This window comes from Salvelinus alpinus, unplaced genomic scaffold, assembly GCF_045679555.1.
Source record: "Salvelinus alpinus unplaced genomic scaffold, SLU_Salpinus.1 scaffold_40, whole genome shotgun sequence".
In the NCBI taxonomy this organism is placed as follows: Eukaryota; Metazoa; Chordata; class Actinopteri; order Salmoniformes; family Salmonidae; genus Salvelinus; species Salvelinus alpinus.
Genome location: NW_027255981.1, coordinates 2,191,345 through 2,205,114, shown reverse-complemented (window position 1 = coordinate 2,205,114; position 13,770 = coordinate 2,191,345). Strand labels below are relative to the sequence as shown.

General features: G+C 41.2%; 1 protein-coding gene across 2 annotated transcripts in view; it reads left to right on the top strand.

Moving 5' to 3' along the window:
• Positions 1-13,770, top strand: part of LOC139567000 (zinc finger protein 436-like) — a 190,284-nt gene extending 176,514 nt beyond the window's left edge. The window contains exons 1-2 of one of the 2 annotated variants that reach the window (XM_071388412.1): positions 4,415-4,988; positions 10,846-13,770. In XM_071388412.1, coding sequence (XP_071244513.1) covers positions 4,655-4,988; positions 10,846-11,972 — 1,461 coding nt within the window. In that variant the 5' untranslated portion in view covers positions 4,415-4,654 and the 3' untranslated portion in view covers positions 11,973-13,770. Of the gene's footprint in view, positions 1-4,414; positions 4,989-10,845 lie in introns of those variants that run through there. The other variant, XM_071388411.1, reaches the window with a different exon arrangement.

Sequence of the window (13,770 nt, the reverse complement as noted above, 5' to 3'; positions counted from 1 at the left end):
GCAAGCATAATAGGTAGTGCTAGGTATCAACAGCCTCCCGAGTGGTGCTAGCAAGCATAATAGGTAGTGCTAGGTATCAACAGCCTCCCCAGTGGTGCTAGCAAGTATAATAGGTAGTGCTAGGTATCAACAGCCTCCCGAGTGGTGCTAGCTAGTATAATAGGCAGTGCTAGGTATCAACAGCCTCCCCAGTGGTGCTAGTAAGTATAATAGGTAGTGCTAGGTATCAACAGCCTCCCGAGTGGTGCTAGCAAGTATAATAGGTAGTGCTAGGTATCAACAGCCTCCCGAGTGGTGCTAGCAAACATAATAGGTAGTGCTAGGTATCAACAGCCTCCCGAGTGGTGCTAGCAAGTATAATAGGTAGTGCTAGGTATCAACAGCCTCCCGAGTGTTGCTAGCAAGTATAATAGGTAGTGCTAGGTATCAACAGCGTCCCGAGTGATGCAAGCAAGCATAATAGGTAGTGCTAGGTATCAACAGCCTCCCGAGTGGTGCTAGCAGGTATAATAGGTAGTGCCTGGTATCAACAGCCTCCCGAGTGGTGCTAGCAAGTATAATAGGTAGTGCTAGGTATCAACAGCCTCCCGAGTGGTGCTAGCAAGCATAATAGGTTGTGCTAGGTATCAACAGCCTCCCGAGTGGTGCTAGCAAGTATAATAGGTAGTGCTAGGTATCAACAGCCTCCCGAGTGGTGCTAGCAAGTATAATAGGTAGTGCTAGGTATCAACAGCCTCTCGTGTGGTGCTAGCAAGTATAATAGGTAGTGCTAGGTATCAATAGCCTCCCGAGTGGTGCTAGCAAGCATAATAGGTAGTGCTAGGTATCAACAGCCTCCTGAGTGGTGCTAGCAAGCATAATAGGTAGTGCTAGGTATCAACAGCCTCCCCAGTGGTGCTATTAAGCATAATAGGTAGTGCTAGGTATCAACAGCCTCCCGAGTGGTGCTAGCATGTATAATAGGTAGTGCTAGGTATCAAAAGCCTCCCGAGTGGTGCTAGCAAGTATAATAGGTAGTGCTAGGTATCAACAGCCTCCCGAGTATAATAGGTAGTGCTAGGTATCAACAGCCTCCCCAGTGGTGCTAGCAAGTATAATAGGTAGTGCTAGGTATCAACAGCGTCCCGAGTGATGCAAGCAAGCATAATAGGTAGTGCTAGGTATCAACAGCCTCCCGAGTGGTGCTAGCAGGTATAATAGGTAGTGCCTGGTATCAACAGCCTCCTGAGTGGTGCTAGCAAGTATAATAGGTAGTGCTAGGTATCAACAGCCTCCCGAGTGGTGCTAGCAAGCATAATAGGTAGTGCTAGGTATCAACAGCCTCCCGAGTGGTGCTAGCAAGTATAATAGGTAGTGCTAGGTATCAACAGCCTCCCGAGTGGTGCTAGCAAGTATAATAGGTAGTGCTAGGTATCAACAGCCTCTCGTGTGGTGCTAGCAAGTATAATAGGTAGTGCCTGGTATCAATAGCCTCCCGAGTGGTGCTAGCAAGCATAATAGGTAGTGCTAGGTATCAACAGCCTCCTGAGTGGTGCTAGCAAGCATAATAGGTAGTGCTAGGTATCAACAGCCTCCCCAGTGGTGCTATTAAGCATAATAGGTAGTGCTAGGTATCAACAGCCTCCCGAGTGGTGCATGCAAGCATAATAGGTAGTGCTAGGTATCAACAGCCTCCCGAGTGGTGCTAGCAAGTATAATAGGTAGTGCTAGGTATCAACAGCCTCCTGAGTGGTGCTAGCAAGTATAATAGGTAGTGCTAGGTATCAACAGCCTCCCGAGTGGTGCTAGCAAGTATAATAGGTAGTGCTAGGTATCAACAGCCTCCCGAGTGGTGCTAGCAAGCATAATAGGTAGTGCTAGGTATCAACAGCCTCCCGAGTGGTGCTAGCATGTACAATAGGTAGTGTTAGGTATCAACAGCCTCCCGAGTGGTGCTAGCAAGTATAATAGGTAGTGCTAGGTATCAACAGCCTCCCGAGTGGTGCTAGCAAGTATAATAGGTAGTGCTAGGTATCAACAGCCTCCCGAGTGGTGCTAGCAAGTATAATAGGTAGTGCTAGGTATCAATAGCCTCCCGAGTGGCGCAGCAATGCATCGCACTACAGATCTGGGTTCGATCCCAGACTGTGTCGCATCCAGCCGCAACCGGGAGACCCATGAGGCGGCACACAATTGGCCCAGCGTCGTCCGGGATAGGGGAGGGTTTGGCCGGCTTGGATGTCCTTGTCCCACCAATCATCAGATCTAAATGATAGTTTTACAGTCTAAGCCCTGTCTGAGGGGGGAGGTTCTTCTAAGCTATATGGAACAATTTTAAGAAGGTTTAAACAACATGAAGGGTTTCCTCAGTACAGTACTGTTTTAAGAAGGTTATACCAAGGAACATTTTGCTATTTGATTTTGAACTGTAAGACCCATGGAAGTATCAATAAAAAAATATTCAAAAGTTATTTTAGGTAAAACATTATTTGGCCACACTGCTATAACCCATAGTAACACATTAGATAACATTCACAGCATGGAACAACAGTAACCATAATAACATTGTTTCCCCCAAAACATCTTAAGGAAGTTTGTTCTGAAGTGTCTGTCCTATATCTGAGAGATACGTGTCTTTAACCCCTTTTTTTTGCCACTTAAGTCTTTCCACATTTTGTTACGTTACAGCCTTATTCTACAATAGATTAAATAAATAAAAATCCTCATCAGTCTACACACAATACCCCATAATGACAAAGAGAAAATAGGTTTGGAGACAAAATGTCACATTTATTAAAAATTAAAAACAGAAATACCTTATTTAAATAAGTATTCAGACCATTTGCTATGAGACTTGAAATTGAGCTCAGGTGTGCATACTGTTTCCATTGATCATCATTGAGATGTTTCTACAGCTTGCTTGGACATGATTTGGAAAGGAACACACCAGTCTGGCTACCACAGCATTCTGAAGCGGTTCCCCCATCCCATCTGGTTTGCGCTTAGTGGGACAATCATTTGTTTTTCAACAGGTCAATGACCCAACAAACCTCCAGGCTGTGTAAAGGCTATTTGACCAAGAAGGAGAGTGATGGAGTGCTGCATCAGATGACCTGGCCTCCACAATCACTCGACCTCAACCTAATTGAGATGGTTTGGGATGAGTTGGACGGAGTGAAGGAAAAGCAGCCAACAAGTGCTCAGCATATGTGGGAACTCCTTCAAGACTGTTGGAAAAGCATTCCAGGTGAAGCTGGTTGAGAGAATGCCAAGAGTGTGCAAAGCTGTCATCAAGGCAAAATGTGGCTACTTTGAAAAATCTCAAATATATTTTGAAATGTTTACCACTTTTTTGGTTACCTTTTGTGGTTACTACATGATTCCATAACTTTTCATAGTTTTGATGTCTTCACTATTATTCTACAATGTAGATAATGGTAAAACAAATTGTGTCGAGGCACAGATCTGGGGAAGGGTACCAAAAATGTCTGTAGCATCGGAGGTCCCCAAGAACACAGTGGCCACCATAATTCTTTAATGGATGAAGTTTGAAACCACAAAGACTCTTCCTAGAGCTGGCCACCTGGCCAAACTGAGCAATTGGGGGAGAATGGCCTTCGTCATGGAGGTGACCAAGAACCCAATCGTCACTCTGACAGGGCTCCAGAGTTCCTCTGTGGAGATGGGAGAACCTTCCAGAAGGACAATCATCTCTGCAGCACTCCACCAATCAGGCCTTTATGTAGCAATGATTAAAACCTCTTAAGGATACGCCCCTTTTTTTCAAAAACCTGTTTTTGTTTTGTGTGTTTTGGGTATATGTTGTGAAATTGTTAGATATGACTTGTTAGATATTACTGCACTGTCGGAGCTAGAAACACAAGAATTTTGTTACACCATCAAAAATATCTGCTAAACACGTGTAAGTGACCAATAAAATGTGATTCGATTTTGATTTGAAATAAATGTCCTATTTATCAAAGGTGCTTTTGCCTGGGGTCAAAATGACTCCAAAGGATTTGCATTTGTTAAAAGTCCATTTTGATACAGAAACACTAAACGATGATTTAGATTTAATAAGAACCAGTTGATTGACAAAGTCATGAAAAAATTGAAGAATTGAATAAACCACATTTTGGCTATGATAAAAGATATGCCTCTGGGGTCAAAATTATCCATGTCAGGAGTGTGGATCAATGCAAATATGTAGTGGTGTGTAAAGTTTGTTTTAAATTCTCACTCATTAAAAACGAATCAATCAACACATGCTTCTCTTTGAACGACTTAATATAATATTAACCTTTTATGAAATAAATGAAAAATAAACTTTTGGTTCCTCAACTGCGTTGCCCACTCCAGTCAGCAGATGGCGATGTGCGTCTTATAGGTTAAGGCGATGCTGCTAGTTTGACATCTAATCTAGTGGACGGGACGCTCCTTCAACAACAACAGCTAGTCAGACACCTCGGTAGCTTTCGAGCAAACATAGCTACAACATTCAGGCTCTTTACAATGTTTTGGTGTATATTAGTCGCTGTGTATTAAACACACTTCTGTCGTATGTACTTGTTGGCCCATTTAATTATATATTTACGTTGTTTGTCAGCTAGCTGGTTTGCAAAATTATCTTAGAACTAGGCTAGTCGCTAATGCTAGCTAGCTAACATCCCCGACCATGAGTTCACTTAGTTACTCTCCTCCTGCTCAAGAAGAGGCGGTCTGCTGGACGGAGAAAGAAGCACTCCCCAAAGAGGAGGAGGAAGAGAAAGATGTTACAATACAAAAACAAGTAGAGGGTGAGGCTGTTACAGTGAAAGAAGAAGAGAAAGACGTTTCAGTGAAAGAAGAGGAAGACGCGTTCAGAGTGAAAGAGAAGGAGGAAGATGTTACAGTAAAAGAAGAGGTGGCAGAGAAAGAGGAGGATGCAGTTTTTGGAGTGAAAGAGGAGAAGGGGGAGATTACTGTCACAATGGATGAGGAAGGGGAGGTTGGAGATCTGTTTAACACCAGTAAGTACCGTCTCTGCAGTCGTTGAACCAATGTGCAGTAAAGGAGTTCTACACTTTCACGTTGTTCTGTAGGAATGGCTGAAGCTACACTGTAACGTGTAGAACATCAAGAGTGGACCATCAACAAAACGTTAACAATTGATCAAATGCATCCAATGACAATGCCTGAAATACTGTAGTCCTCAATATCTCCTATTAGATTAGCCCAATATGTAGTCTTAAAGGGGCAATCAGCAGTTGTTACATCCATTTTGGGACTTATACATTAATGATATGTACCCATTGTTTCTTTAAGAAATCACTTAAAGTGACTCATAGATAATAAACAGAGTAGCAGCAGCGTAAAAGAGGGGTCTTCTACACTACCCACAATGCACTATTTCTCAACGTCATAATGGAGGATCTACTCTGTTCAACCGAGTTTGTATGTTAGCTTGGTAGCTAGCGAAAGCGTGCAAACGTTAGCCACACCTCATGCTTTTCATGCACTGTGTGGTTGTGTGTGTTTAGTGGGAACGCGTTAGCACGGTAGGTTCTGGTGCCTTCTTCCCGTGGGCTCAAAATGAAAGAGAAAGTCATACCCGCATGCTCCTTTTATTCTGTGTTTATATCGAGTAAGAAAAAGTGTATATTTTGGGTTCTGATGGGGTACGACAGTTTAACATTTATAGGCATTTATAACTCTACCTACATGTACATGTTACCTCAATTACCTCGATTAACCAGTGCCCCCGCACATTGACTCTGTACCGGTACTCCCTGTATATAGCCTTGCTATTGTTATTTTACTGCTGCTGTTTAATTATGTTACTTTTATTTTGTATTTTTTACTTAACACTCATTTTTCTTGACTTCTTTGTTGGTTAAGGGCTTGTAACTAAGTCTGTAGCCTTGAGCACCGAGATAAAGTGTCTTAGATATATAATATTCAGCCAATGTTTTTTTTCATGCCGTTATATTAAAGGCAAAACATACGTAGATTCAATTCCATTCATGAATTGGTTTGAAACTTTTGTTTTTGAACCTTCTCAAAGTTGGTTCCTTGACGGATTTGTAAAAAATGGTTTGTCAAAAAACACTTAATTATTTAAATGTAACCTTTATTTAACTAGGCAAGTCAGTTAACAACAAATTCTTATAGACAATGACTGCCTAACCCGGACGACACTGGGCCAATTGTGCGCCGCCCTATGGGACTCCCAATCACGGCCGGTTGTGATAGCTTGGTTCGAATCCAGGCTGTTTCTGTAGTGATGCCTCGAGCACTGAGATGCAGTGTCTTAGACCGCTGCGCCACTCAGGAGCCCCAAAATCATGTTCTTGTGCTGTCCCCAACTAAAATAAATCTTGGTCAACCGTTCTTTCTACCAATCGCCCCATGTGTTTTTATAAAATCAACTATATGTACATAACTTGTCTGATGCTTTAAGCTCACTGTTTGATTAAATAATTACAGATAGACAAATTACTAGAGGGAGCCAGTCATCCATATAACCTAACCAGAAGAAGAAAATTATACAAATCTAAAATAAAATTGTATTGCCATTGCCAACTATGTAAAAATAACCTACATAAAGCCAACAAATAAAAACATTGCAGGTAGAAAATATCAGGATAAAAAATAAATATTCTATAAATCACATTGGCTGCACGAACTTGAAACATTCTATCAACTGGGTCAGCTGAAACCCGCGATAGCAAGCTTGCGACATTGTATAAAATATTCTGGGCCCTCAGTTTTCCAGTGAGTTCGGGACAGACACAGCTTTAGGCTATTTTTGCAAAGGATAAGAAGTCATCTTAAATATGGGATCTTGTTGTCAAACAGTTTTTTATATTCGGATCTCTGAAATGCACTCGAACTACCTAACATTTAGTGTCTCCTTATGTTACGCTGGGAAAACAGTTTTCATCAGAAATTATAAATCATTTCAGAGTTTGGATTTAGCAATGGTTTTAACCGAGAGTTATCTGAAGTTGATTGACAACAGAGAGAGAATAAAGTAGACGGCACACGTCAAACGTTTGATTTATGACCCTATGTCCGGATGATGCGTGCAGGCCCATATTTGGGCATCCGGTCAGGACATCCTGGCGGGAAGTCATCACGTGGTTATGCCCATATAGGGGCATCCTGTCAGGAGTGTTAATTTATGTATATAATGCATTTATTCCTTTGAAGTAGTCATGATGATTGATGTCTAGGGACCTCGTTGAACAGGGGGGATGTGTTTGAACATTTCAAAGAGTATGGCCCCACACCCACCCTATTTTATTGCCCTTAGGGTTGTTGTCTATGAAGCAGGAATGTCTGCAAGGGGGATTGCGTGTGTGTGTGTGTGTGTCTCTACAGGGTTGTTAGAAACAAGGTCCCTTCTCATTGTGTACATTTCAAGCTTTCAACAACAATAAAACAACCATCTAAATAATGTTTCTCGGCCTAACACACTGTTGAGTTTCCTATTTAGTTCTCTTTATTTGTACATGCACCGAGCTTCCAGGTGGCTCCAGCCTATGGATGTTCGGTGCATGTACACCGGGGGGGATCAACCATCATGACAACTTCAAAGGAATAGATGCATTATATACATAAATTAACACTCACTCTAAGGCGTGAGAACAGGATGTCCTGACAGGATGCCCCTATATTGGCACTCCCTAGAGCATGTGATAACTTCCCGCCAGGATGTCCTGACCGGATGCCCAAATATGGGCATGCACACGTCATCCGGACATAGGGTCATAAATCAAACGTGTGCCGTCTACTTTATTCTCTCTGACAACACCCAAATGGATACTGTCATTAACGTGGTTCTTCAATAATTACACATCATTCTTAATACTGTAGCTGTTTAGTTACAGTCACATGTTCAACTATTCACAGCTGATTCAAGAAATAATTTTCTGAATGACTATCAAATGACAAACATCACGACATAGGTATATTTGTTGTTTGGTGGCCTTATGGGTCCTACAGTAGGTCTATGTTATTGTTAGGTGAAGTTATGGGCCAATTTGGCAAACACTTACAAACCCTTATTGTCAGGCTGATGGCAAAGCTAGCCAAAGAGCATTTTTCTAGTTGAAGTGTTTAACTATAAATCAGTTGATTTGCGACAATAACACAAACATATTAAGCAGGTGATTCAAGCCTTACAATTATAATCCAAAAGTAATGTGAAATGCACTCATAATCAACCTGTAAATGGAGGTTACTCCCCTGAGTTTTCCCCCACGTTGGTGAACTAGTGAATAGACAGAGCTTAACTTAGGGCTAGGCCCCTTTTTTCTCAATTTCCGCCTGAATGACATGCCCAAAGTAAACTGCCTGTTGCTCAGGCCCTGATGCCAGGATATGCATATAATTGGTACCATTGGAAAGAAAACACTTTAAAGTTTGTAGAAATGTTAAAGAAAATATAAAAAAATATATATAAAAAAAAATTTGTTGAGAGACCATCCTCTTAGAATTGCAAGAGAAAGGGCATACTGGAAATTTGCTCCCAGGATGCAATCCCTATGGCTTCACAGGGTGTCAGCAGTCTTTGTTCAAGGTTTCAGGCTTGTATAAGAATAAGAAATATCAGTTTTAGTACAGGGACACAGTCTTGGAAATTCGTGTTTGCACGCACGACATGAAGACAGGACGCACCTGCTAAAATCGGTTTCCTATTGGACATACTTCTTTCCGTAAGAAATATTATAGTTTGATTACATTTAGGGTATCTGAGGATAGCTTTTTGGATTTCTTTGTCTGCATGTTGAACGAGTGGATTACTCAACCAGTGGGTCAGAAGTTTACATACACTAAGTTGACTGTGCCTTTAAACAGCTTGGAAAATTCCAGAAAATGATGTCATGGCTTTAGAATCTTCTGATAGGCTAATTGACATAATTTGAGTCAATTGGAGGTGTACCTGTGGATGTATTTCAAGGCCTACCTTCAGACTCAGTGCCTCTTTGCTTGACATCATGGGAAAATCTAAAGAAATCAGCCAAGACCTCAGAAACAATTGTAGACCTCCACAAGTCTGGTTCATCCTTGGGAGCAATATCCAAATGCCTGAGGGTACCATGTTCATCTATACAAACAATAGTACGCAATTATAAACACCATGGGACCACGCAGCCATCATACCACTCAGGAAGGAGACGCGTTCTGTCTCCTAGAGATGAACGTACTTTGGTATGAAAAGTGCAAATCAATCCCAGAACAACAGCAAAGGACCTTGTGAAGATGCTGGAGAAAACCGATACAAAAGTATTTATATCCACAGTAAAACGAGTATCGACAACCTGAAAGGCCGCTCAGCAAGGAAGAAGCCACTGCTCCAAAACCACCATAAAAAAGCCAGACTACGGTTTGCAACTGCACATGGAGACAAAGATGGTACTTTGTGGAGAAATGTCCTCTGGTCTGATGAAACAAAAATAGAACTGCTTGGCCATAATGACCATCGTTATGTTTGGAGGACAAAGGGGGAAGCTTGCAAGCCGAAGAACACCATCCCAACCGTGAAGCATGGGGGTGGCAGCATCATGTTGTGGTGGTGCTTTGCTGCAGGAGGGACTGGTGCACTTCAAAAAATAGATGGCATCATGAGGGAGGACAATTATGTGGATATATTGAAGCAACATCTCAAGACATCAGTCAGGAAGTTGAAGCTTGGTCGCAAATGGGTCTTCCAAATGGACAATGACCGCAAGCATACTTCCATAAGATGAGGCAAAATGGCTTAAGGACAACAAAGTGAAGGTATTGGAGTGGCCATCACAAAGCCCTGACCTCAATCCTATAGAAAATGTGTAGGCAGAACTGAAAAAGCGTGTGCGGGCAAGGAGGCCTACAAACCTGACTCAGTTACACCAACTCTGTCAGGAGGAATGGGCCAAAATTCACCCAACTTATTGTGGGAAGCTTGTGGAAGGCTACCCGAATTGTTTAACCGAAGTTAAACAGTTTAAAGGCAATGCTACCAAATACTAATTGAGTTTATGTAAACTTCTGACCCACTGGGAATGTGATGAACGAAATAAAAGCTGAAATAAATCATTCTCTCTACTATTAATCTGACATTTCATATTCTTAAAATGAAGTGGTGACCCTAACTGACCTAAGACAGGGAATTTTTACTAGGATTAAATATCAAGAATTGTGAAAAAACTGAGTTTAAATGTTTTGGGCTAAGGTGTATGTAAACTTCTAACTTCAACTGCATATGTACCTAAATGTATAATATCCATAATTTTTATGATTATACATTTGAATTGCGCGCCCTCCAGTTTCACTGGAAGTTTCAAGCTAGCGGGACACCTAGGCTTAAGAATGGGAGTTTAAATAGACTGAAGAAGTTCATGTAAGTTTCCTTGAGTAGCACTCCTGATCTTGCACTGATAGTGTGCTGTAATATTCAGAATACATTGTGAAAAACACATCTTCGCTCACCATTTTTGCTCCAGGCAGAGATGCTACATCCAAACTAGCGGTTTCCTCATTAGCATGGAGGAGTTTCTGCAACCAAATTGTGTGTGCATCGCCCTCGTGGCGCAATTTTAGCAAACACAGAAAGGGGCCTATATTGGAAACCAAACGTTGTCTGGCACACTGCTTAGGATTTCAACAACTTAAATAACTTTTTTCAAGCCTACAATCATCAATGTTACTACTAACGTGAAAACAAGATGAAAATATGACTATTCTTTCTCATTTTAAGACATTTGTTAAATAATTGTAACATTCATTACAGATGTCAATTGTTGTACAACGTCATGGCTACGCTGTCGGCATCACCTTTTACAGTGGAGTTCTGCTGTTGTGGATCTTTTAACCATCTGTCTGACTTTGTTGTTCACACAGGAGAGAGACGTGACTATTGTGGATCCTCTGGGGAGCCTCAACAACCTCATGATGCTGACGAGGCAGAGAAGAGTCTCTCCACATTAGAACACCTCAAGAAACACCAGCAGAGATCCAAAGGGAAGAGAACTCACTGCTGCTCTGATTGTGGAAAGAGATTCACCTCATCAGGCATTACAATTCATCAGAGAATCCACACAGGAGAGAAACCTTTTAGCTGTACTCAATGTGGGAAGAGTTTTACTCAGTCAACCAGCCTGAAATCACACCAGAGAATACACACAGGAGAGAAATCTTATAGCTGTGATCAATGTGGGAAGAGTTTTACTCAGTCAACCATCCTGATATCACACCAGAGAATACACACAGGAGAGAAACCTTATAGCTGTGCTCAATGTGGGAAGAGATTCACCTCCTCAAAAGTTGTTAAAGTACATCAGAAAATCCATACAGGAGAGAAACCTTTTAGCTGCTCTGACTGTGGAAGGAGTTTTCTTCTCTCAGGACAATTAAAATCACACCAGAGAACACACACAGGAGAGAAACCCTGTAGCTGTGATGAATGTGGGAAGAGTTACACTACATTTAACAATCTGATGGTACACCAGAGAACACACACAGGAGAGAAACCTTATTGCTGTGGTCAATGTGGGAAGAGTTTTACTCAGCCACAGACCCTGATATCACACCAGAGAACACACACAGGAGAGAAATCTTATAGCTGTAGTCAATGTGAGAAGAGTTTTACTTGGCCTCACACCCTGATATCACACCAGAGAACACACACAGGAGAGAAACCTTATAGCTGTGATCAATGTGGGAAGAATTTTACTCAGTCAAGCCACTTGATATCACACCAGAGAACACACACAGGAGAGAAACCTCATAGCTGTGCTCAATGTGGGAAGAGTTTTACTACATCTAGCCAGCTAACTACTCACCAGAGAACACACACAGGAAATAATCCTTATAGCTGTACACAATGTGGGAAAAGTTTTACTCAGTCAAGCCACCTGATATCACACCAGAGAACACATACAGGAGAGAAACCTTATAGCTGTGATCAATGTGACAAGAGATACTCTGATAAAAGATATCTGATTAAACATCAGAAAATACATGCATGAAGGAGTTTTTTTATTATATCAAACATTGTAGAAGGAGTATTTGGTTGCTGATTGTCAAAAGGGGTGGGCAGTCAAAAGGTTTTGTGTTTTGCTTTTAGCCAGTGCATCACAATTTATTTTGACTGAAGTTTTTCCGTATTGGAGATTAGTTTTGTTTGCAATCGTTCCAAGGGGACGAGAGTTCTAGAAGCTGGTGGAGTTTTTTTCAAAATTAGTTTTAGGATTCTATAGAAAGAAAAAGGTGAGAAATAATACTATTGTATATTATTATTTAGAAATAAATGTTTTTTCTTGTTTTTAATTGTTGACAGCCAGTAGACACCATGTTAATATTGTAGAAGGTGAAGCATTGTAGTTGATTATAATATGAAATGGAAGTTGTTTTCTGTTGGTGGTGTGCAAACTTTTCCAACAAAAATATAGGATATATTTATTGTCTTAAAAGGGGAAGGTGTAACTAGCACATAGCTCGTTAGCACGTAGGACGCACTGATTGGTGTCACCTCGTTAGTCAGTGTTACACCAGTTCTTTTGTTTGCCTCTTCTTGGGCAGATTTAGTGGGTCTCATGGTGGGTGTCTTATGTCCCAGTTGTTGTTACTAGTCAACTTTCAGTGGACACAGAGCCAAAATTGCAAGAGTATGTTATAATACTTTTATTGCATCAAATGGTTGTTTTATGCAACAGAATAGAGGGTTCTTAGAACTATTGTGTTTGTGTGTTCTACTGAGGATGGGCCTCTGGGAGATTTACAATGTCTTTTGGGTGATGAAACATAAAGAGACCGCATTCCAGAGCATGAGTTAATGTTGCTGTTCTATATAGGAGCAGGGAGAGATGACCCTAGGGCCAGACCCTGGTCCTTACACAAAGAGTAGTGTTTTTACAGCAGATACTGTCTGCTGAGAATTATAAGTGTCTTTCATACAAATCTTAACCTTGTGACCCGTTCTATACATCTGTTGTTCGTCATGTAGGTTGAAAGGGGTGTATCTTGGCTATAAAATACCTTTGTACTTTTGTACACAGTTTCTCCTGTGATAGGAGGCAGTCTGTTCTGTGTTCCATGTAGGACTAAAGATCAAGACCACCCAGTGTTACATCTTCCTGTTGGAACCATTATACATTCAGGATGTAACACAACAACATGTGGGAACCATTATACATTCAGGATGCAACACAACATGTGGGAACCATTATACATTCAGGATGTAACAACAATATGTGGGTACCATTATACATTCAGGCTGTAACACAACAACATGTGGGACAATTCAAGGGGGAACCATTATACATTCAGGTTGTAACACAACATGTGGGACAAGTCAAGGGGTAACCATTATACATTCAGGCTGTAACACAACATGTGGGAACCATTATACATTCAGGCTGTAACACATGTGGGACAAGTCAAGGGGGAACCATTATACATTCAGGCTGTAACACAACATGTGGGAACCATTATACATTCAGGCTGTAACACATGTGGGACAAGTCAAGGGGGAACCATTATAAATTCAGAATGTAACACAAAATGTGGGAACACTTTCTGAAGGCACTGTATATATAAAATTCCCCCCACCCAGCAATCTAATAGCATCAGTCAGGCTGTAATTGTTAAGATTATCAATGGATTTTCCTTAGAATGCCCATTAGACTTTCAGTTGTTATTCTTCTGTTTTTTTTGTTCCTTGTAGTAAATATTTCAGTTCATTTTCATTCGTTTTTTCCTGTGAAGCCATTGTGTTGCATCCATGTCTGAAATGTGCTGTATAAATAAAGCTTCATTTGATTTGAA